General features: G+C 42.8%; 1 protein-coding gene across 4 annotated transcripts in view; it reads left to right on the top strand.

Annotated features, from left to right (window-relative positions):
• The window catches only part of nsd3 (nuclear receptor binding SET domain protein 3), a 73,435-nt gene that overhangs the window by 17,096 nt on the left and 32,652 nt on the right, over positions 1 to 23,687 (top strand). For 3 of the 4 annotated variants that reach the window (XM_068001182.1, XM_068001179.1, XM_068001180.1), the window contains exons 3-7: positions 12,461 to 12,617; positions 15,925 to 16,079; positions 17,097 to 17,633; positions 19,942 to 20,080; positions 21,259 to 21,359. In XM_068001182.1, coding sequence (XP_067857283.1) covers positions 12,461 to 12,617; positions 15,925 to 16,079; positions 17,097 to 17,633; positions 19,942 to 20,080; positions 21,259 to 21,359 — 1,089 coding nt within the window. The remainder of the gene's footprint in view (positions 1 to 12,460; positions 12,618 to 15,924; positions 16,080 to 17,096; positions 17,634 to 19,941; positions 20,081 to 21,258; positions 21,360 to 23,687) is intronic. The other variant, XM_068001181.1, reaches the window with a different exon arrangement.

Below are 23,687 nucleotides of genomic sequence, written 5' to 3'. Positions count from 1 at the left end.
CACCTATCTGAGCTTGTATTGTTTGTACTATGAGTAGGACAGAAGGTGTGAAATTGACTCTTTCAATAACAGAGTCATACATTCTGCATGTGATATCCATGTGAGGAAGTGTGATGGGGAAAGAAATAAAATAAGGAATCTTACAAATATTTGCTCAGCTGATTTTGTTAACTTGTGGAGGAGGTGTGGAGAACACCTTCATCTGTTTGCAAATTTCAGGAAAAAAAGATGCACTTGCAAAGACCCTCCTTTATACTCGTGGAGGAAAATATATTAGCCTTGCAGGTTAGAGCCCAGGTCTGGCAGAGTTAGCTGATCTGAGTTTTGCCAAGGGTGCTAAAAATAGCCTCACTACCTCAGAGCTCACGAGTGGAAATTTGACCGGTTTCCATTCCAGGTGGCTGTCCAGTGACCTCTGCTGCAAAGTACACATGTACATGGTTGTTCATTGAGGATAGCATTGGACTGGGCCTGTCTGGGATACCTTCCCTTTCAGTAAAATACTCTGCTTAAAACTACTGTCCAGGCTTGCAGGTGAAGAATGCTCACTTTGGTGATGTATCAGAGAAATGCTTGCACCTGTGGAACCACACTTCAGAATGAGTTGCCACTTTCAGGAGAAGAGGGCAGAAAGGAGGTTGCAGTCCAGGACTGTTGATGATTTATGTGATCAATATAAACTGAGCACCATTACTGGGCAAGATGTCTTGTCTTGTTGTCTGATTGTGTCCAATGAAGGAAGCTGAAACCACTCGATAGCAAAATTTAATGGTACAAAGATAAAAGAGAAAAACACACATACTAGAAATGCAAAATAAAAACTGCCAAGTGTGAGAAATGAACAGTAGCTTGATCACTATCCACAGGAGAGTTCATATATTCAGTATTAGCCTTAAAGGTTAGAGCCCAGGTCTGGCAGAGTCAGCTGATCTGAGTTTTGCCATCATCAGAGCTACTGTCAATGATTTTATATCTACATCGTTACCAGTTCTGTTGTGGAATTACATTTGAAACATTGATCTTTCTCTTTAAGATACTTTTTTTTATTCGTTCACAGGATGTGGGCGTCGCTGGCGAGGCCAGCATTTATTGCCCATCCCTAATTGCCCTCGAGAAGGTGGTGGTGAGCCGCCTTCTTGAACCGCTGCAGTCCGTGTGGTGACGGTTCTCCCACAGTGCTGTTAGGAAGGGAGTTCCAGGATTTTGACCCAGCGACAATGAAGGAATGGCGATATATTTCCAAGTCGGGATGGTGTGTGACTTGGAGGGGAACGTGCAGGTGGTGGTGTTCCCATGTGCCTGCTGCTCTTGTCCTTCTAGGTGGTAGAGGTCGCGGGTTTGGGAGGTGCTGTCGAAAAAGCCTTGGCGAGTTGCTGCAGTGCATCCTGTGGATGGTACACACTGCAGCCACAGTGCGCCGGTGGTGAAGGGAGTGAATGTTTCGGGTGGTGGATGGGGTGCCAATCAAGCGGGCTGCTTTATCTTGGATGGTGTCGAGCTTCTTGAGTGTTGTTGGAGCTGCACTCATCCAAGCAAGTGGAGAGTATTCCATCACACTCCTGACTTGTGTCTTGTGGATGGTGAAAAGGCTTTGGGGAGTCAGGAGGTGAGTCACTCGCCGCAGAATACCCAGCCTCTGACCTGCTCTCATAGCCACAGTATTTATATGGCTGGTCCAGTTTCTGGTCAATGGTGACCCTCAGGATGTTGATGGTGGGGGATTTGGCAATGGTAATGCCGTTGAATGTCAAGGGGAGGTGGTTAGACTCTCTCGTTGGAGATGGTCATTGCCTGGCACTTATCTGGCGCGAATGTTACTTGCCACTTATGAGCCCAAGCCTGGATGTTGTCCAGGTCTTGCTGCATGCGGGCTCGGACTGCTTCATTATTTGAGGGGTTGCGAATGGAACTGAACACTGTGCAGTCATCAGCGAACATCCCCATTTCTGTCCTTATGATGGAGGGAAGGTCATTGATGAAGCAGCTGAAGTTGGTTGGGCCGAGGACACTGCCCTGAGGAACTCCTGCAGCATTGTCCTGGGGCTGAGATGATTGGCCTCCAACAACCACTACCATCTTCCTTTGCTAGGTATGACTCCATCCACTGGAGAGTTTTCCCCCTGATTCCCATTGACTTCAATTTTACTAGGGCTCCTTGGTGCCACACTTGGTCAAATGCTGCCTTGATGTCATCAAGGCAGCATTTGACCAAGTGTGGCATTTGACCAGTCCATCACCGGCATCTCCACAACATTGATGTCAAGGGCAGTCACTCTCACCTCACTTCTGGAATTCAGCTCTTTTGTCCATGTTTGGACCAAGGCTGTAATGAGGTCTGGTACTGAGTGGTCCTGGCGGAACCCAAACTGAGCAGGTTATTGGTGAGTAAGTGCCGCTTGATAGCACTGTTGACGACACCTTCCATCACTTTGCTGATGATTGAGAGTAGACTGATAGGGCGGTAATTGGCCGGATTGGATTTGTCCTGCTTTTTGTGGACAGGACATACCCGGGCAATTTTCCACATTGTTGGGTAGATGCCAGTGTTGTAGCTGTACTGATCAACCTGCTGTGGATTTCTAGCATTTTCTGTTTTTGGAGGTACCAAGTATTTTTTTGCTGAAATAACATTTTAAATCTGGTGGCATTACACCTCTGAATGCGGCCTCTTGGTCCCCATGTTATTTTGTTAGTGATTATACTATTTGTGTTCCTTTTTGCCACATGATGGATCACTGTAGTCTAAATCACTGTTTCATCTTCATTTTGTTTCTATCAGCGCAAGACCGGCATGATTTAGTTTGCTAGTCTGGTCCATGTACAATGGCATGGATAGTAATGATGGCTTTTCATGCCAGACATTCGGAAGCTCTGAAGAAACAAACAAGAGTTCATGAACAGGGTTGAGTAATGGGGTGTTAGGTTTACAAGATAATAAACAATTCCGGTCCTCTGTATGAATGACAGTAGAGCAAGTGAAGTCACACTGGGAGCACACAATGTAAAATGAGCAGCTACTATGCGTTTTGTTTCTGCACAGTGTTGTTTTCTTTGAGTTTTGAGGTGCCCTGATAATCACTTTCGGAGTTAGAAATGAGTGTGGAATTGTGCTGACTCTGGTGTTTTTGAACGAGCTGTGTTCTAAAATATTTTCAGGACTGAACTTTTCTGGTGAGCAGGTAGGCCAGTGCTCAACAAACCGTCACTCTGCAGACCAGATCGTGTTGATCCAAAGACCTCGATGGGGCAAAAGTGATGGTCTAGCGAGGGCAGGCTGTATTTGTTTGCTGTGCCCCATAAGGATGCAGTTCTTTCTCCCTTTTCCTTGCTGATGGGGCATACATTGAGAGGTTTTGTTTGTTTAATGCATTGTTCTATTATACAACCAAAATCAAAAATGTTTGTGCACAATTGAGATCACAATTAAATCGGAGCACAGGTTCAACCACTGTCATGTCACCACTAGTTAAACAAGGAAATAATGCTGACTTTATACCTTGCAGTTCATTCACTGAAGTAAGTTATTTACTTCCCAAGTGATGCGTACATGGAAGGTATTTTGTACTGAGTCTTCAGTTCATAAAGAACCGGTTAATTTTGGGTTGAGAGATGCTTTAACGAGTTGAATATTTTTTGTTCTGATCAGGTAATGACTGCACATCTTCTGCGTGTGCATTGTAATAGAGCTATTTAGATTCATGTCTGTACAGCTCCTTTTCCATTGGTCCTCATGCAAGTTTCTCACAATTGCAATGTGAAACAGTGGAATCGTTGCAGAGCCCACACCACAAACAGGCCTGGCCTTGTGCACTTCAGGCTGTTTGGTTTTTAGACTGGGTCATTGGTATTGTGTTTTCCCCTTCCAAAAACACTCCTGGGATATTTTCCATGTATAACTAATAATACATAGAAAATAGCTCTGTTGCTTGACCTTGGTTAAATGCTGTCATTAGCATTTTGCTATAACAATTTGATGCAAAACTTATGCCAGTTTCTGCTAAAGAGATTAATATAGAAATGAAGAGGTGTTTCACAGACTGTGTCTTTTGTTGAATTTAGGCTTTGTACTTGTTTATATCCTGCCTGCATCTTAGTAAAGAAGACCTTGAGTAAAATGAACTGATGTGTAAGATTTCTCAGAAATAAGCTGTGCAATTATGGGTATTGTTACAGTTGTACAACCCTTTCCTGTTGTGGGAGCTGATGACGTAGCACAGCTTGATGATATGCAGTGTAGTGGTGGAATACGAGTTCCTGAGCCCCTGGGTTGGGTCAGGCTGACAAAGGAGCTATGGTAAAGCACCACTTGGTTAAAAGCAAAGCAAATAAAGCTGTCGTCATGTGCCTCAGTCACCTGTTCAAGAGCAGTAATGACTGGGGGAGAGGAGAAGGATCCATGGTGGGATGTTGAAATGCAGAGCTTGTGTTGGCCTGGGCCTCTGGATTCCTGATTTTACAGCGAGTTACTTGACGTACAGGGTTTTGGTCCATCATCTGGCTACTTATCAAACTGTTTGTGCTTCCTGTGTGGCACCCTGACGTTCTTGCTCAGATCTGAATTCCGATTGTACGTAAAAATCTTGACAGAAGTTCAGTTGTCTCTCATAATTGATGTTGAAATATTGTGGCAAGAGGAAGTGGCTAGTGATGAGCAAGCAAAATTCTTTAATGTACTTGGAGTGTTTACAAGTGCGGTGCAGACTCTTCTCTATCAGTGAGACGTGCAAGGAAACTGAAGAGTTTGTCTCAAAAACACACTTGCTTTCTAAGTAAGGGACCAATGGTAAGAATTGTTGAATAAAGTAATGTCAAGAAGATTAATTGAGAAGCATCATATCGACCTTGTGATTGTACCACAGCCAGCAAAAGTAGGAATGAGTTACTTAATCAATTATTATAATTATTATTATTCCATCGATCCGTGAGATTCCAGAAACAAGCCAGTGTCCATTCAAACGATCTGATCTCAGGACCATGTAATCAGAGATCAATTTCATTATAACAGAAAAAGAATTCAGAGGCACGCATCTGACAAGGCTGTTCCCTTCTGCGTTTGTGTCTCCTCTTTCTGTACACCCCATCATGCACCCTTGGTTAATCCTGTGCTTGACCCGACACCTGGAGTGCTAGGTCTGGCTGCCTCTGCTCCCTGCAGCTCATGGCCACCGCTGCGAAATCTCTGCCAGACTCTCGCTGCAGCAATTTATTTTCCCCAAGTATTACTGCTGTAACTGTTCTAATGAACCCAGTATTGGGATCATGAGAGCAGTTTATATTCAGATGGGGGAGTGTTGCCCCTTCCTGTCTATTTGCTTTCTCCGGCCCTGGACTCCTTGCTTGTAATTTCTCCTAGCCTGGAAAGTAGAGCGGGCAGTTCTTGCGGAGAGCTGACACAGGCGTGATGGGCCAAATGGCTGCCTTCTATGCTGCAAAACACTGATTCTATCTACCAGCGATAGGTTTTTGGATCTATGGCACATGAGGGAGGGAAGCAAAGTTGGATGGTAGCTTATCCATCCATGCATTAAGAACACCATTGAATTCTTCCATCGATACTTGTAGGACGCTACTGTGGAGTGAGGAAGAGAAAAGGGCCAGAATTAAAAGTTGGAGGATTTCATGGGCATCAATGTTTAATAAAACAATGGGCCAACTGGCCAAACAGATGGAAATTAGAATGTATTTGTCCAACAATAGGAGTCCCTCAAACAATGTGGCAACTCCCTACTTCTTGAGAAAGAAATGAGAAGCAGAGAAAGAGGTTTTCAGGCTTTGCCACAGTATCTGCCCCCCCCATCCACTGGTGGAGAAAGGCAAGTAACTTTTGTCATTTTGACTGGTAAATTGATTCCCTGCAGATTCATTAAAATAACATGAATGCAAGTTCAAGGCACCACGGGTGGCTCTGCTGCACAGGAGGGGTGGAAGAAGAGTGGCAGGGCTATAGTGATAGGGGATTCAATTGGAAGGGGAAAAGTTGAGAGCAGCAAGAGAGGGGAAGACCCAGGGGAAATTTACAATACAAATAGTACAAACAATTGTTCAAGAACAAGTGAAAGGGAAAAGCGTAGAGCAGCAGAAAGACAGTGTACTTTAGACACGACAGATAAAGTGAAAGCTAGAAGGCGTAAGGCGATTAACCCAGCATCAAAGCTGAAGGTCAGGCTAGGGCGTGTGGCCCAACTAAGAGTTGTATATGCAAATGCACGGAGTATAAGGAATAAATGAAATGAACTACAGGTTCAAATTCAATTGGAGGGTATGACATGACAGCTATCACTGAGACATGGCTGCAGGATGTCAGGATTGGGAACTAAATATACCGGGTTGTAAGGTCTATAGGAGAGATAGGGAAAATGGAAGAGGGGGAGGAGTAGCCTTGGTGATTAGAGATGAAATCACTTCATTGATTAAGGAGGATATAACGAGAGGTAAGCAGCCAACAGAGACCTTATGGATTGAATTGAGAAATAGGAAAGGATCTAAGACTATAGTGAGGTTGTGTATCAGACCCCTGGCAGCAGCTCTGAAGTGCTAGATTGTATTAATGCAGAGATTAGACAAGCGTGTAACAAAGGCATAGTGGTCTTAATGGGGGGACTTTAACCTTCACATAGATTGGGAAAAGCAGACTAGCAACTGTCAGAAAGGTAGTGAATTTCTTGAGTGTGTCCCGGATAGTTTTCTACAGCAGTATGTCCTAGAGGCAACAAGGGGGCAAGCCATACTAGATTTAGTAATGATTAATGAACCAGATTTAGTTAACAGCTTAACTGTGCGTGAACATCTGTCCAATTGTGATCATAACATGATCAAGTTCAATGTAATGTTTGAAAGGGAAAAAAGTGAATCAGCTGCTAAGATTCCAGACTTGGGTAAGGCCAACTTCAATGGGATGAGACAGAGACTGTCCACAGTAAACTGGGTAAAACGACTGATGATCGGTGGGAAATGTTTAAAGAAACATTTAACGTGATACAGAATCGGTTTATACCCCTGAGGGGCAAGAACTCTACTTGCCAAAAAAAACAGCCATGGACATCTAAAGAGGTAAGGGACAGTATAAGACATAAGGAAAGGGCATGCAAAAAATGGCACAGATCCTGGCGAATGGGAAAGATACAAAGATCAATGAAGGGTCACAAAACAGATAGTAATAGCTACAAAAAGAGAGTATGAAAACAAACTTGCAAGGGATATCAAAACCAATACGAAGAACTTTTATAGTTACATTAGGAAAAAAGAGGATGATCAGGAGCAGTGTTGGCCCCTTAAAAAGTGAAAGTGGGGATATTGTCGTTGACAATGGGGAAATGGCGGACATGTTGAACAATTACTTTGCGTCAGTATTTACAGTAGAAAAAGAGGATAGCATGCCGGAAATCCCAAGAAAACTAATATTGAACCGGGGACAGGGACTCGATAAAATTAACATAAGTAAAGCAACAGTAATAAAGAAAATAATAGCACTAAAGAGTGACAAATCCCCAGGACCAGATGGTTTCCATCCCAAGGTTTTAAAGGAAGTGGGTGAGCACATTGCAGATGCCCTAACTATAATCTTTCAAAGTTCTCTAGATTCAGGAATCTTCCGTCTAGATTGGAAAATTGCACATGTCACTCTGCTTTTTAAGAAAGGAGAGAGAGGGAAACCAGGGAATTATAGACCAGTTCGCCGAACATCTGTTGTGGGGAAAATGCTGGAGTCTATAATTAAGGATAGGGTGACTGAACACCTCGAGAATTTTCAGTTAATCAGAGAGAGCCAGCATGGATTTGTCAAAGGTAGGTCGTGCCTGACAAACCTGATTGAATTTTTTGAAGAGGTGACTAAAGTATTGGACAGGGGAATGACAATGGATGTTATTTATATGGACTTCCAGAAGGCATTTGATAAGGTCCCACATGAGAGACTGTTAGCTAAGATAGAATCCCATGGAATCGAGGGAAAAGTACGGACTTGGTTAGGAAGTTGGCTGAGCGAAAGGCGACAGAGAGTAGGGATAATGGGTAGGTACTCAAGTTGGCAGGCTGTGTCTTGGGGCCTCAATTATTCACAATATTAATTAACGACTTAGATGAAGGCATAGAAAGTCTCATACCTAAGCTTGCCGATGACACAAAGATTGGTGGCATTGTAAGCAGTGTAGATGAAAACATAAAATTACAAAGCGATATTGATAGATTAGGTGAATGGGCAAAACTGTGGCAAATGGAATTCAATGCAGACAAATGTGAGGTCATCCATTTTGGATCAAAAAAGGATAGAACAGGGTACTTTCTAAATGGTAAAAAGTTAACAACAGTGGATGTCCAAAGGGACTGAGGGGTACAGGTACATAGATCATTGAAGTGTCATGAACAGGTGCAGAAAATAATCAATAAGGCTAATGGAATGCTGGCCTGAATATCGAGGACTGGTGTCCAAGGGGGCAGAAGTTACGCTGCAGCTATACAAACCCTGGTTAGACTGCACCTGGAGTACTGTGAGCAGTTCTGGGCACCGCACCTTCGGAAGGACATATTGGCCTTGGAGGGAGTGCAGCGTAGGTTTACTAGAATGATACCCGGACTTCAAGGGTTAAGTTACAACGAGAGATTACACAAATTGGGGTTGTATTCTCTCGAGTTTCGAAGGTTAAGGGGTGATCTGATCGAAGTTTATAAGATATTAAGGGGAACTGATAGGGTGGATAGAGAGAAACTATTTCCACTGGTTGGGGATTCTAGGAGTAGGGGGCACAGTCTAAAAATTAGAGCCAGACCTTTCAGGAGTGAGATTAGAAAACACTTCTGCACACAAAGGGTGGTAGAAGTTTGGAACTCTCTTCCGCAAACTGCAATTGATACTAGCTCAATTGATACTAGCTCAATTGCTAAATTTAAATCTGAGATAGATAGCTTTTTGGCAGCCAAAGGTATTAAGGGATATGAGCCAAAGGCGGGTCTATGGAGTGAGATCACAGATCAGCCATGATCTTATGAAATGGCGGAGCAGGCACGAGGGGCTGAATGGCCTACTCCTGTTCCTATGTTCCTAATGCATGACACTCTGGAAAAATGAAGTGTTAACTCAAGGAACAGCCACACCTCCCAAAGGAAAAACTTTCACCTGGGACAAGCAATAGCCCATTTCATGCTTTCCTCTTCTATCTATTATCGTGATCTGTAGAAATATAACCATAGCCTCAAGTATGAGCAACATTTAGAGAAAGAGTCCTGCCCGTAACAATAATCGAACAAGCATCATCAAAAATGATCCAGGTAAAGAAAGAAAACACTTGTATTTATAAAGCACATTTCACAATCTTGGGACATCCCAAAGTGTTTCACAGCCAATGCAGTACTTTTTAAAAAATTGTTACTGTTATAATCACGGACAAGGCGGCAGCTAATTTACGCACAGCAAGATCCCACAAACTGTGATGAGATGAATGTCATGACACTTAGATAAATGAGCATAATCCTACAAAGGAAGACAAAGAAATGATCATCACGTCAAGACCTTTTTAATTCCCCCTCCAATGCCATCACCTGTCCTAATACCTCAGGAGTACCTCCAAATTGGAGACAATAGATAGGCGCATAAGGGCATGTTAGAAAACTATTTGATACCCGAGACTTGGGAGAACTAAGGCCTGAAGGTAAATTTACAAACACTAAGTAGATTTTCTTCTATTAATAAAACTTTATCTTTGGACTTTTGGTATCTTAAGATATTAAGAACAAACCAGTATGCTCATATAACCATAATGCACACTCCATAAAGAACAGCCATCTTAATTCAGCTAGTCTTCAAAACAATGATTTTTTAAAAATCAGTGGCACAGCTGCATTAGACATGATTCTATGTAATAAAGGACCTGCCTCACCTGGCAGCCGTCAAACGTCAGGATAGATAAATATCTTCAACCCAAACACACTTAGCTTGGAATTCTCCAAGGAACTGATAGGGGGAGCATGCTTGCTTCCCTTTTCCCTGTTGGAGTCTTCCTCCCACAGAGTTCCTGGGTGGTTCTTTGCAGCCGGGGATGGTGAGTTAGGATGTCGGCGCACACTGCTGTGCACATGTGGGGTTTCTCCAAGCTGCAAATATCAGCAGCAGATGTCACTGAGAGTGAGACTGCAGGAGGGAGGAGGCCTCGCTTGATGAAGAAATGATTTGTAAAATTTAGACGGAGTAGGGAGGGTGCATCCAGATGCTCGATATAGAGCCAGGGGGTGGTGTAATGTAGGCTCTTCGCATGTAAGGTCTCATTTGATCTCATCAAGTTCCCATACTCTGCTGAGTTGGTTGGGGGGGGGGGCAACACTGCATAAATGGAGATGCATTTACATTCCCAGGAGAGCCAAGTTAAACAAGCTTATTTCGGAATCTCCTCTTCTGCTTGGTGGTAGGTAACTATCCGTATGATTGCCCAAGAGCAATCCATAGTCCACAGAGTGGAGTGTAATGTGCTCTTATCAGATAGTTGTGCCTTGTCAGATTAAAAACATCTTCTTGGAGCAAGGAAATAACCATCTCCAACAAGAGAGAGTCTAACCACCTCCCCATGACATTCAATGGCTAAATCGCTGAATCCCCCACCGTCAACATCCTGGTGGTCACCATTGACCAGAAACTTAACTGGACCAGCCACATAAATACTGTGGCTACAAGAGCAGATCAGAGGCTGGGTATTCTGCAGCGAGTGACTCACCTCCTGACTCCCCAAAGTCTTTCCACCATCTACAAGGCACAAGTCAGGAGTGTGATGGAATACTCTCCACTTGCCTGGATGAGTGCAGCTCCAACAACACTCAAGAAGCTCGACACCATCCAGGACAAAGCAGCCCGCTTGTTTGGCACCCCATCCACCACCCTAAACATTCACCCCCTTTATCACCGGCACACCGTGGCTGCAGTGTGTACCATCTACAGAATGCTCTGCAGCAACTCGCCAAGGCTTCTTTGACAGCCCCTCCCAAACCAGTGACCTCTGCCACCTAGAAGGACAAGGGCAGCAGGCACATGGGAACAACACCACCTGCACGTTCCCCTCCAAGTCACACACCATCCCGACTTGGAAATATATCGCTGTTCCTTCATTGTCACTGGGTCAAAATCCTGGAACTCCCTACCTAACAGCACTGTGGGAGAACCTTCACCACACGGACTGCAGTGGTTCAAGAAGGCGGCTCACCACCACCTTCTCAAGGGCAATTGGGGATGGGCAATAAATGCTGGCCTTGCCAGTGACACCCACATCCCATGAATGAATTAAAAAAAGCTGCTGAGTATGTGGGACCATGATGATGCTTTCACCAACCTTCTGGATCCCATTGGTGTGTAGACTAATATGATGAGCCGGTTATCTAGGTCATTGATTTTGGCAGTGAGAACTTTGTTCCTCTACAGACAAAAAGTTAGCGTTGTTCTCTGTGTATCGAGGAATCATTGCGATCCAAAGTATGGGATCCAGTCATGGCAGAGGGATCCTCCATGATCTGTACAGCATTCTGATACCTCTTAATCTTTGCAGCAAAAGTAACTTCTCAGGTTGCCAAGTTCTGATTTCAGCCAGGACAGTTGAAGACGTTACCAGCTGAGGAATCTGAGCAGACAGGGCATCTGTTTATGGCAGTGAACTGGACATGGAGGCATGAGCTCAACAAGAAACAGCTGAGCATTTCAGTAGTGATTGGTTTAATTTTTTCACTAAACACTATACTATTGCCTTGCTCAAGTTATGCATGAGTGTTTGAAACTGCAAAAAGAGCACCGAATAACCATTATGGGAAGAGCTCCACAGTTTAGGATTCTTTCTCATGTATGCAATCAGCTGATCCTTTTGAAGATTTCCTCTTTTTTTCTTGCTCCTTTTTCTCGGCCTCCTTTCCTCTCCTCCTCTTTTCGATTTGTACTTTTCCTGGTGAGTTCCCTTTATGCAGCCTGCACTTGTGTTCTCCATCTTGCTCTCTCACCTGTTCTCGTTCTCTCCCTTCTTGCAGTGATCACAGCCAGGGGGATTTTTTTTTGATAGAAATTCTATTTTCTTGCAGGGATTTAGATTCTTGAATGGAGTTTCCTTTCCTATTGGGCAGCTCTCACGATGTCTGTGGCTCTGTTAGAACCAGTTGGGGCCATGACTTCAGATCAGCTTGAGAGCTCCCCTGGAGCTGTCCAACCTTCAAGCAACTATGCTATCGCTGTGTATTTCTGGTACTTTATGCTTATATAATGGATGCTAAATGGATGTATTTGATACATTGTGAATATATTTGCATTTTATTTTTACAAATCGGCCATGAACAGATCTAACGTAAAGTCTGCTTCTCCTTATATTAAAATGTTTTTGTTTTCTGCCCAGGTTCTAAAAAATTCTTGTGGTTAACTGCCTGAAGCATTGACTCATGCCAAAGCCATTTGACATGGTAATATCTTGTTTAATGAGAATGTCGCCCACCATGTGTCTTCCAGGTCCATCGGTTACCAGTCTCTGGAAACCAGATTGTCGTTTCAACATATCACCAGATTGGAGATTTGGTTTGGGCAAAGGTTGGTACTTATCCCTGGTGGCCCTGCATGGTGTCCTGCGATCCATTGCTCCAGGTTCATACCAAGATCAGCACAAGAGGTAAGACTGTCCCACGAGAATCATTGGCAATCATGAGATTTCCCTTGAGAAGCCAGGCTCCTCCTTGAAGCTACCCACACAGCTGTTGCTAGCTTTGAGGCAAGGACTAGTCAGTGTGTCCAGTCAGGCCGATAATCTTGTGGGTATGTCACATTGAGATCTAAAAACTGTTGCTATTTCTGGAATGAAATGTTCTCCTCTGTTTACATTTTGTCCAATATGTACTGCCTGAAAAGATCAAGTTCATTGCTTATTTACACTAAAACCATTAGTTATTGTGAAGCATAAAGCTTTGCTGTAGTGTCACGTGGTAACTGATGTCTCATGTTTCTGGTACCAGTTTTGTATTGACAATGCAACAATCCTGCTATATTGTTAATGGATGGCAAAGCAAACAGAAACGCAAGTTCACACATATTCCACGAGATCCAAGAGAGATTTGGATGAGTTCAGCCATTTGGCTCACCCTGGAGAAGTCAGCAGTTCCCCTTCTCTTCCCCTCCACCCCCGCCCCCACAGCATCTAAGTGGGTCTTAAATGATTCCAATGTTTTTATATCCACTACCACTGTTTGAAAGTTCATTTCATGTGTTGACTTGGTGTGGAGAATTTCCTCACATCTTACACCGAATTTATCAATCCTGACATTGTCTTTTGCAAGATTGAACCTAAAATGTAGAAGTCAACAGTAAATTCAAACCGCTTTTCTGTAATTCATTCAGTCATTGACCACTGAAAGAATGTGACTATATTATGTCAATCATGCTGGTCCAAGCATTGGTAAGTGCGGCAGAAAATCCTCAATTTTATGCCTTTTCAGCTAACTATTTTCTTGGCCCTAAGAAATTGCCAAAGGCCACTGCCGAATATTAGGTAAATTAATCCTCCTCCCCAAGTCCTAAATTAAAATTAATGATCAGAATTGCCGTGAGCTGGAACTTTTCACCACCATAGCTCATAAAGATGACCGAAGAGGCTATCAGCTTGATGCTGCCTGCACTGTCTCTGTGCCAATTTTAGGATGGCTTTTTGTCAGGCTCTTGACTCATTTGAAATTCCTAAATACAAATCTCAAATTCAACAATAACTATTTGAAATTGTGTACCCAGTTTATGTGAGAAAAATATCCCTCAAATAAAAGATTTTTTTCTATCATCGAAAATATTTTCCCTTTATTCCCAAGCTTGGCATTTATCTGAGGATGTGCAAAATACTGCCCATCGATATTTGCTTTGTTTTAAGTAAATCTTTGCTGTTGCAGCCTGACGGTGGTTATGATAGAAATATCCCTTTTTATATTGATCAAACTGTCATTTATAACCAGTCAGATGGCATTTTTAAGAAAGCTCACAGCATAATTCTGATTGTTTATTCAAATAAGATTTGTTCAAGTTTCAATTTACTTGAGTACTTAAAATGAATTAACATGAAATTTTTTTTTGGGCCCAATTCCAATAGCAGCATCTAAACAAAAGGATGGTAAGAATAATAATTCAATCCGTTGTGGATGATGCCTGTTCTCATCTCACACTTGCATAAGAAATAAAAAAAAATATTTCTATTAGCTGATCTCGCGGGAAGTAATGATTGGAGCACTCCAATCAGCCTCAGTGGTCTGGGGTTCGAGAGGGGGAAACTGGCCAGTGTTCCCGCTGGAAAGTAGATGTGTGGATATCAGATGAGTGTTGGATTGGGCACTCACTGAGATTTGAGTGAGAAACCTGAGGGCGATTGACTTCTGTACACTGCCAAGGAGGCAAGGGAAAGAAAGAAAATATCTATGTGCATTCTGCCAGTTTCTTATCTTGTGCCATTACAATCAGCTGCAGGAATGATCTGTTAAGCCACTGTTTCTGTACTAAGTAATCGTCACTTGAGAATACTTCATAGCAAAATAATTTTCCAAAATGGCAAATGACAGCATCCTGGATTGATGAGTCCTTTATTTATTTTTTTCTTTTTCCTATCCAGTTAGGTTGTGTCTTAGGTTCTACATATGATGAGGAACTCACCACCTGGGAAATCTAACCTGCACCCTGCCAAACTGGGTCACTTTGTTTGGTAAACCATGCATGTGTCTGGGCTTCTATTGATCACATACACAGTGACCTGTTCCTGTAGTAACTTCAGCAAACATGCATTCCTCCTTACATGAAGGGTGGTGTGTGCAAAACTCCTCAAAGTGTGCGGTTTTAGCCTCTAATCATGTGGCTCGATAATTAAGATATTGAGTGCAAAGTTTGTTCTGATTATTCTAAGTTGATATGTGCGTGTTTATATGCAATATGTTCAGTAAGTCTGAACCTGCTTTCATAGAATGATCCAATGTTACGTTAAAAAAAAACACAATAAAAGCTGTTAACTGTCATAAGTTATTAAAATTTTCCCCACTTTTTTTAACAGCCAAATTACTCTCTCTCTGAGTGTGAGAGGGGTAAAATCACTCATTCTTAAAAACTTGTTCTTGAACAAAGTGCCATCTAAATCCAGGGAAGTGCATTACGATGACGGGTTCTTGCATTCATAATAGTCAAACCAGGGTTACGCAGTATATTGGACCAACGCAGTGTGTTAAGAGTACCAGGAATGGCTTTGCATCTCCAGTCCACCACCCACCGACTTCCTTATTTTGCCTTGTCCCCACAGCAAAGCAAAACCATCTCTCCAAAGAGCCTTAGGCTAATTTGTGGAGTAGTATCTATCGTGGCCTGGGTACCAGATTACCTGGCTAGTGACTGGCATGTGGATAACAATTGAAGGGAGATAAGAAAATAATAACGTTTTGGAGAAAAAAAAGTGATCACATCACCATTAAGCATCCAGCCACTCAATTTTCAGAACTGTGTTGTCAGCATTGAAAGTGATTACAGCCATAACTAGTCCACTTTCAATCATGAGACTGCGTTTCACCAATTCAACAGAGCGGTGAACTGTCAAACCAAAGTAATCTGGAACAACAGATGCTAACGTGGCATGAATCTGGTGCCCTGGATATTTACTGGCAAGTGCAATAAATATTTTGTGGTTCACATTTCCATAACTGTGGTGGTAAAACATCTTGTTTCAGTGGAGAAATGTGCATACTAGGAAGTTGCGTGTCTTCGTTAAAAAGTGTAAACTTTTTAGCATGTGTAGGTGTTGGCATTACGCATGTCTTGAAGATTATTGTCCTTCTTTTAGTCCAGGAATCTTTTATCCTGAGATATAGAGACGTGCATACCTATCTTAAAGAGCTCTGCGATGTTCAAAGTCTGTTTTCCTTTAAGATGCCTGATTGAAAGTTGTAACCTTTGACCTGTTTGTGCAGGTGCTCGTGAATACCATGTGCAGTTCTTTGGGACTGTGCCAGAAAGAGCCTGGATCCACGAGAAGCGAGTGGCGCCCTACAAGGGGCGCTCGCAGTACAACGCCCTTGTAGCAGACACGGCCAGGCAGGCCAGCAATGCTGCAGAGAAACAAAAGGTATCCATGGCGTGTGATTCACCATAATGATCCATCAGCAGTGCAGCCCTGGAGATTTAAACAAAATGTAGTTGTCGCACTTTCGGATATGTTATCAGAACAGAATCTTTGGTTTTCGACCAGACTATGTGGCTCACTGATTCTTTCAATTTGTTGATCTCAATAGATTTACCACAAGAAAAGCATCCTTGTGCATCCTCCTGGGCTCTCCTGTTTCCATTTGCCTTGCTTTAGTGAATTGTTTGCACAGTTTCCCCTCCCTCCACTAAAGATCTTTCCATTTAGTCCCCTCTGCTTGGTTGAAAAGAACTCTATAAAGACAGCTGAGCAGACTGATATTTTCAGTTGAGTACAAGAAGGTAAAGGCCGCCCTCACTATCATTACCACAGTCACTTTCTTCAGTCCCTCTGAAGTCTTCCACTTTGAGATTAACTTGGTCCTTGGTGATGGGTATTCAAAGCCAATCCATCTCTGGCATGTCATGATGCTTTTAGTGGGTCTATGTATGTTGTTGTGAAACAGCAACTCAGCACAAAGACCCACTAAACACATCATTACCTGTCACATGTGGATTAGCCCTTACTTGCTGGCCTTTGTCTTCTGAAAAGAAAATACTTTTGGAATCCAAACTGAGTATAATTAAAGATTGACAATCTTAGTTGTAGAATCACTGCAGAAGCTTTGACGAAACTATTTGGTGCAAAGTTTGTGCCTTATCTAAACATTTTTGTCGTTTTTTTTCCCTTTTTACGTTCTCACTTTGTTGCTTCTGTGTCATCTCTCCCCTGCCCTTCTGAAAGTGCGTTGTTACCCTGCTGAATTAGCTGGAACTCCCTTGGGGTAGCAGCGATGAGTTGCTTGATGATAAATTATTGGGAGGTAGTGAACTACAGGGTATTCTCAGTACGTAATGGTTTTCCAAGCCCACGACTGGTTTCTTCTCCTTTTTCACTTTCAGTATAGTAATGAACGTAATGTATTGTAATTGATGAACTTTTTTCAATTTTTACTTGCAGATTCTGAAGCCCATAGCACAAAGAATTCGTCCTCAGTGGGATGTTGGCATAACTCAAGTAGAAGATGCATTGAAATTGACTCGAGAGGACAGGATAGCACAGTATACCTTCATTTATGTGGACGAACAGCCTGACGCATCAGCTGATGCAACTCCAACATCTTTAAATCTTGAAGTAAAGAGAAATAGACGACCGGAAACATTATCCGGTCCTCCACGAAACAAGACTGTGGTGCAGCAGGCGGCTCTTGCAGCCCCCGCTGCCAGTGACGCAGATCAGCATGCACGCAAAAGGCAAGCAGATGTCCAAGAGCCTCCCCCCAAAATGACTTGGAGAACAGCCGCAGCTAGAAAATCGCTGCCGCCTTCCCTTGCCAACCTTAAAGGGAACCAGGCTGAGAAAAGAAACGGTGGCAGCTCTGACTGTGAGGTGTTGCCAGTAAGAAAAAACGATCAGGTACTTGAAATCCAGGAGAAAGATGCCAATCGGAAATTGCCTAATAAGTATTTAATTGTCTCTAAGAAGGAAATCGCAAGGGTAATTATTAAATGATGGTTTTAAAGGGGGAAAAGAAAGAAGATGCCATTTCATTGTTTGCATTGTTTTGCTCATTGTCCCTTGCTCTATTTATTGGCAGACTGTTGATGAATGGTGAATTGTTGTGTGTGCATGTTGGGCATAAAATATGTCCAATCACTGTCAGTTTACATGAAATACCTTTTGGTAAAGTAGCTAGATTTCTCTTTTGTTTGAAGTCCCAGTAATGGTGCTCCAGTCACTCTACGTTTGCAATCCTATGGCATCCCATCTAGAAGCTACTCACTGCACAACCTCCCCTCACCTGAATGTCATATTTCATTTTCTTGGATTATTGAGTTTGAGGAAAATGCATTGTTGCCGACAACCACAATGGAAAAGGAAAATAAAAATAAAAGGAAGCCAGGAATAATCCCACTTCTGATTGCTGTCACGTGATTACTGTCCTGAGAATCCTGCTGGAAAGTAAGTGTATGTGTGTGTGAGAGAGAGTGTGACACATTGGCTCAGCTCTGATGCTGTTTGGAGTCAAGTAGCCTGCTGTCGCTGTCTGGGCTTACATTTAAAGAACTGACCACTTGGTGAGGTCGCAGAGTACAACCAGTACCTGTTGAACCATGCCCAGCATGCGCCAGCACCTGCCGAAGGTGTGGGAGACTGGGATTTTAAAAAAAGGCATGTATTTGTCTGTTCCTCCGCCTCGAAATTGATGCCTGCAATCTCATACTTCTATCTGTCTGCTGTTGGAGGGCAGGCATCTGATCAGCTGTGGTATTGGGAAACCATTTTCTGTACTTATTAAACATCCCTGGTGAAAATTTCTAAAATCATATGTGTTGCAACCAGTCAGTATTTGCATGATATACAATAGCATAAGACAGAATTGCAGAAATTCTTGCAGAAATTCTTGCAGAAATTCTTGCAGAAATTCTTGCAGAAATTCTTGATCTCTTAATTAATTAATCGAAACTGTTGATGCTTGTTTTAAATTATTACAATCTGTATTTGCATACAAATGCTTTATTGGTGGCCAAGTGGCGAATGTTGACAATATGCCTGGCCACAATATTATGCCATGCACCCACCTTGTCCTGGAGCTGCTGATTGTGTGTTTTGTTAATGTATTTGTGCTTATTGTGTATACTTGTGTCCCAGTTGTCCAGAGTGATGGGATGTTTGCATAAAAATGTCTTATTGGTGAATGGAATTTGTTGTTTTACAGTGTACTCTAGGGTGCATATGTGTCTATTTTAGTTTAAATTTTCCACGGAAATTAGAAACTATAATTAAGAACTCTTATCACTCTGCTTTTGCTCTTTCAAAATAATGTTTTCCTTTCCCTTTTTCTCTTCTCCCTTCCTCCCAGCTTAAAGCTGCTGTAGACACAGTGATCATTTGGGATAACCTATTTCCTATTTGACATTTTTTTTCCCAGAAAAAAAGGTGGAATTTTTATTATTAATTTGGAATGTTTGTAACGAGTACTCGACTCACGAGGGAATTTTCCAAATGAGAAGACTCGCTACTTGGCATTCTTTCAGTCTGAATGATGTCTGCATCGTCTGAGTAAAATCAGCCACCCAGTTAGCTGATTACGGAGCTGCTTTGAAAATGGTGCTGGAGAAATGCATCCTAGCTGGAAGAAGATTCAAAATCAAAAGGGGTCAAAGCAGATGGGCGAGAGAGAAATAGTTGGGATTTTGGGTGAGGTCGCTTGGTTGAGAGCGGCTGGAAGCATGCAAAATTAAAATTTCAAAGAAGGTATAATTGTACAGAATTACACCAGATTGTTGGATTAAAAGGTTTACAGTATCCGATGTCTCTCCCATCCCAATCCTATGTGACCAACTACATGGCCTCTTGTAATGCAGTGTCACGAATAACTTCATAGATATTTTACTTACAAGATGTGGAACATAGAAGTGATTTATAGTTCTCAGTATATTTTTGCTCATAGAACAGGAGCTTTCTATTAAGAAAGTAACTTCTCCTCCTTGTAATTGATCACTCCTAGAATGTTTTAAAAATTGATGGTTGTCAAAACCTCAAGTGGGTCTGGATTGCTTTGAAAGGAAGGAATGTCTTTGCTCAATCTGAGTATACAAGTTAAACTTTGCATTTTTATCACCAAATCATTTTTTGAAAAATTGACATTTTACCTTCTTCCATTTCTCCCCCATCAAAAAAAATAATCATTGTCTCCCTCGCTCTCATGACTTTCCTTCAGGTTTGGGGTGCCTGAGCGAGGCAAAGCTGATGGTTGCTGGTCTTGGCTTTGTGTGGGTAATAAAAATCATTTTATTCCTAGAAGGGAACGAGTATTAAGGCAGAGCCGTCGCCCAGACAACTTGACGAAGTACTGATCACACCGTTAAGCCTGCGGAGTGAGAAACGTGAAGCGGAGGTGCAGTCCTCTGCACATGGAGAAGCATACCCACTTTCATCAGGTAAATGCTCGTCTTTATCCCCTTCGCTTACTGGGATGATATCAGAACTGAGGTGTTATCCCTATTAGAAAAGATTCAACAGGCTGGGGCTCTTTCTCTGGAAAAGAGAAGACTAAGGGGTGATTTGATAGAGGTCTTTAAGATTATGAAAGGGTTTAATAGAGAAGATGTTTCCACTTGTGGGGGAGACCAGAACTAGGGACCATTAATATGATAGTCACTAATAAATCCAATAGGGAATTCAGGAGAAACTTCTTTACCCAGAGAGTGGTTCGAATGTGGAACTCACTACCACAAAGAGTATTTGAGGCGACTGCCATAGATGCATTTTCGGGGAAGCTAGATAAAGACATGAGGGAGAAAGGAATAGAAGGAAATGCTGATGGCGTTAGATGAAGTAGGGAGGGAGGAGCATAAACACCGGCATGGACCTGTTGGGCTGAATGGCCTGTTTCTGTGGTGTACATTCTATGTAAAAAGTCTTGTATTTTCTCCACTCGCTGTTCCTCTGGAGTGCAGGCAGATACTTGATTTTCTCTCCGGTCTCCTGCACTAACGCTGAAAGTTGGCTGCTGTGCGCGTGTTTGCATTGGGCGGAGGGCATACCCCCAAGCATATGGTGTTGCCGAGATGACGAGCTTGCTACACCTGGAAGTGAGAGTATAAACCCATATTGGAATATGAAGTGTTTCATGTAGTAAGATCCCTAGTTTCCAGTTTTGGCCCATCATCTGGCAGATTATGGAATGAAGCCAAACTATTGAAATTCCAAGGCTGAGCTAGGTGAGCAAGTTTGGGGCTGAGCCAAGCCCGACCTCTTCCTGCTCAGTGTGAACCTTTGGCGAGAGCCGGAAAAGAGTTTTGTTTTCTGCTCAATGTCGCGATTATTTCATTTAACTTTTGGGGACAAATATTTATTTATGATGGCGGGGTGGGAGGTGGTAGGGTGCAAGTTGTCAGAGACCTGGGCAAAGTAGGGGGAAGTTGGAGAGTGGAATCTTTCCAGTTCAAGAGAAGTGGAGAGTTCTTTTACCTTAGCCATTAAGTATCCCAAATCCAGCCTATCTTTCTAATTATAAGTTCAGACAAGCCTTTGAAACTTTATACTTGTCAATTTCCCGCTTTCAATGCTAATGCTAAAGTTTTGTTTTTCATTTTGGTTTAAAATTCTCTTTCAGGTCCTTCAGAAAGGAAACAGCAAAGAAGATCAGTTAGAAGCCGCTCCGAGTCCGAGAAATCTGCTGAGGTTGTACCAAAAAAGAAAATGCGAAAAGAACAGGTATGTTCTGGGACTGTGGGGTTGGTTGTTGGAGTGCTGACAAGCTCACAGGTGCATCAGGGAGAACATCGGAACAGGAATAGACCATTCAGCCTGTTCCACCAAAAGTAGTTTAGTTGGTAGCATAAAATTACAAAGAGATTCTGATAGATTAAGTGAGTGGGCAAAACTGTGGCAGATGGATTTCACTGCCGGTAATTGTGAGGTCATCCATTTTGGACCAAAAAAGGATAGATCTGAGTGTTTTTCATCCGGTGAAAAGCGAGGAACAGTGGTGGTCCAAAGAGATTTAGGGGCCCATGTCGATCACTAAAATGTAGTGGTCAGGTGCAAAAAATAATCAATAAGGCTAATGGAATGTTAGCCTTTATAACTAGATGGCTAGAATATAAAGGGGAGGAAGTTTTGCCACAGCTATGCAAAGCCCTGGTTATACCACATCTGGAGAAGTATGTACAGTTCTGGGCACCGCACCTTAGAAAGGATATATTGGTCTTGGAAGGAATGCAGCGCAGATTCAACAGAATGTTACCAGGGCTCCAAGGGTTAAATTATGAGCGATTACATAAACTAGGCTTGTGTACCCTGGAATATAGAATATATATTTTTGCTAGCCAAGAGTATGCAGGGATATGGAGCCAAGGTGGGTAAATGAAGTTAGGATACATTACATAGAATGTACAGCGCAGAAACACAGGCCATTCAGTCCCAACAGGTCCATGCCGGTATTTCTGCTCCACAAGAGCTTCCTCCCTCCCTCCCTACTTCACCGAACCCTATCAACATATCCTTCTATTCCTTTCTCCCTCGTGTGTTTATCTAACTTCCCCTTAAATTTAACTATGTTATTCGCCTCAAGTAGCGAGTTCGACATTCATGAAAGGGAAATCATGCTTAACAAATCTACTGGAGTTTTTTGAGGAGGTAACTAGTAAAAATAGGCAGGGGAGAACCAGTGGATGTGGTGTATATTGATTTTCAGAAGGCTTTTGATAAGGTCCCACACAAGAGGTTAGTGTGCAAAATTAAAGCACATGGGATTGGGGGGAATATACTGGCATGGATTGAGAATTGGTTGACAGACAGGAAACAGAGAGTAGGAATAAACGGGTCTTTTTCCGGGTGGCAGGCAGTGACTAGTGGGGTACCGCAGGGATCGGTGCTTGGGCCCCAGCTATTCACAATATATATCAATGATTTGGATGAGGGAACGGAATGTAACGTTTCCAAGTTTGCAGACGACACAAAGCTGGGGTGGAATGTGAGCTGTGAGGAGGATGCTAAGAGGCTCCAGTGTGATTTAGACAAGTTGGGTGAGTGGGCAAGAGCATGGCAGATGCAGTATAATGTGGATAAATGTGAGGTTATCCACTTTGGTTGTAAAACCAGAAAGACAGATTATTATCTGAATGGTGATAGATTGGGAAAAGGGGAGGTGCAACGAGACCTGGGTGTCCTTATACACCAGTCGCTGAAAGCGAGCATTCAGGTGCAGCAAGCAGTTAGGAAGGCGAACGGTATGTTGGCGTTCATAGCAAGAGAATTTGAGTACAGGAGCAGGGATGTCTTACTGCAGTTGTACAGGGCCTTGGTGAGACCACATCTGGAGTATTGTGTGCAGTTTTGGTCTCCTTATCTGAGGAAGGATGTCCTTGCCATGGAGGGAGTGCAACGAATGTTTACCAGACTGATTCCTGGGATGGCAGGACTGACGTATGAGGAGAGATTGGGTTGACTCGGCCTATATTCACGAGAGTTTAGAAGAATGAGAGGTCATCTCATCGAAACATATAAAATTCTAACAGGACTAGACAGACTAGATGCAAGGAGGATTTCCTGATGGCTGGGGAGTCCAGAACCAGGGGTCGCAGTCTCAGGATACGGGGTATGCCATTTAGAACAGAGATGAGGAGAAATTTCTTCACTCGGAGGGTGGTGAACTTGTGGAATTCTCTACCACAGAATGCAGTGGAGGCCAAGTCATTAAATATATTCAAGAAGGAGATAGATATATTAATGCTAAATCGATCAAGGGATATGGGGAAAAAGCAGGAACAGGGTACTGAGTTAGACGATCAGCCATGATCATTTTGAATGGTGGAGCAGGCCCGAAGGGCCAAATGGCCTACTCTTGCTCCTAGTTTCTATGATCTTATGACTCTCTGGATAAAGAAGTTTCTCCTGAATTCCCTATTGGATTTATTAGTGACTATCTTATATTTATGGCCCATTGTTCTGGTCTCCCCCGCAAGTGGAAACATCTTCTCTTCGTCTCCCCTATTAAACCCTGCCATAATCTTAAAGACCTCTCTCAGATCACCCCTCCGT

The sequence above is a fragment of the Heptranchias perlo genome, chromosome 20 (genome assembly GCF_035084215.1).
Source record: "Heptranchias perlo isolate sHepPer1 chromosome 20, sHepPer1.hap1, whole genome shotgun sequence".
In the NCBI taxonomy this organism is placed as follows: domain Eukaryota; kingdom Metazoa; phylum Chordata; class Chondrichthyes; order Hexanchiformes; family Hexanchidae; genus Heptranchias; species Heptranchias perlo.
Note: the sequence above shows the minus strand (reverse complement) of the source record. Positions and strands in the feature narration are given on the sequence as shown.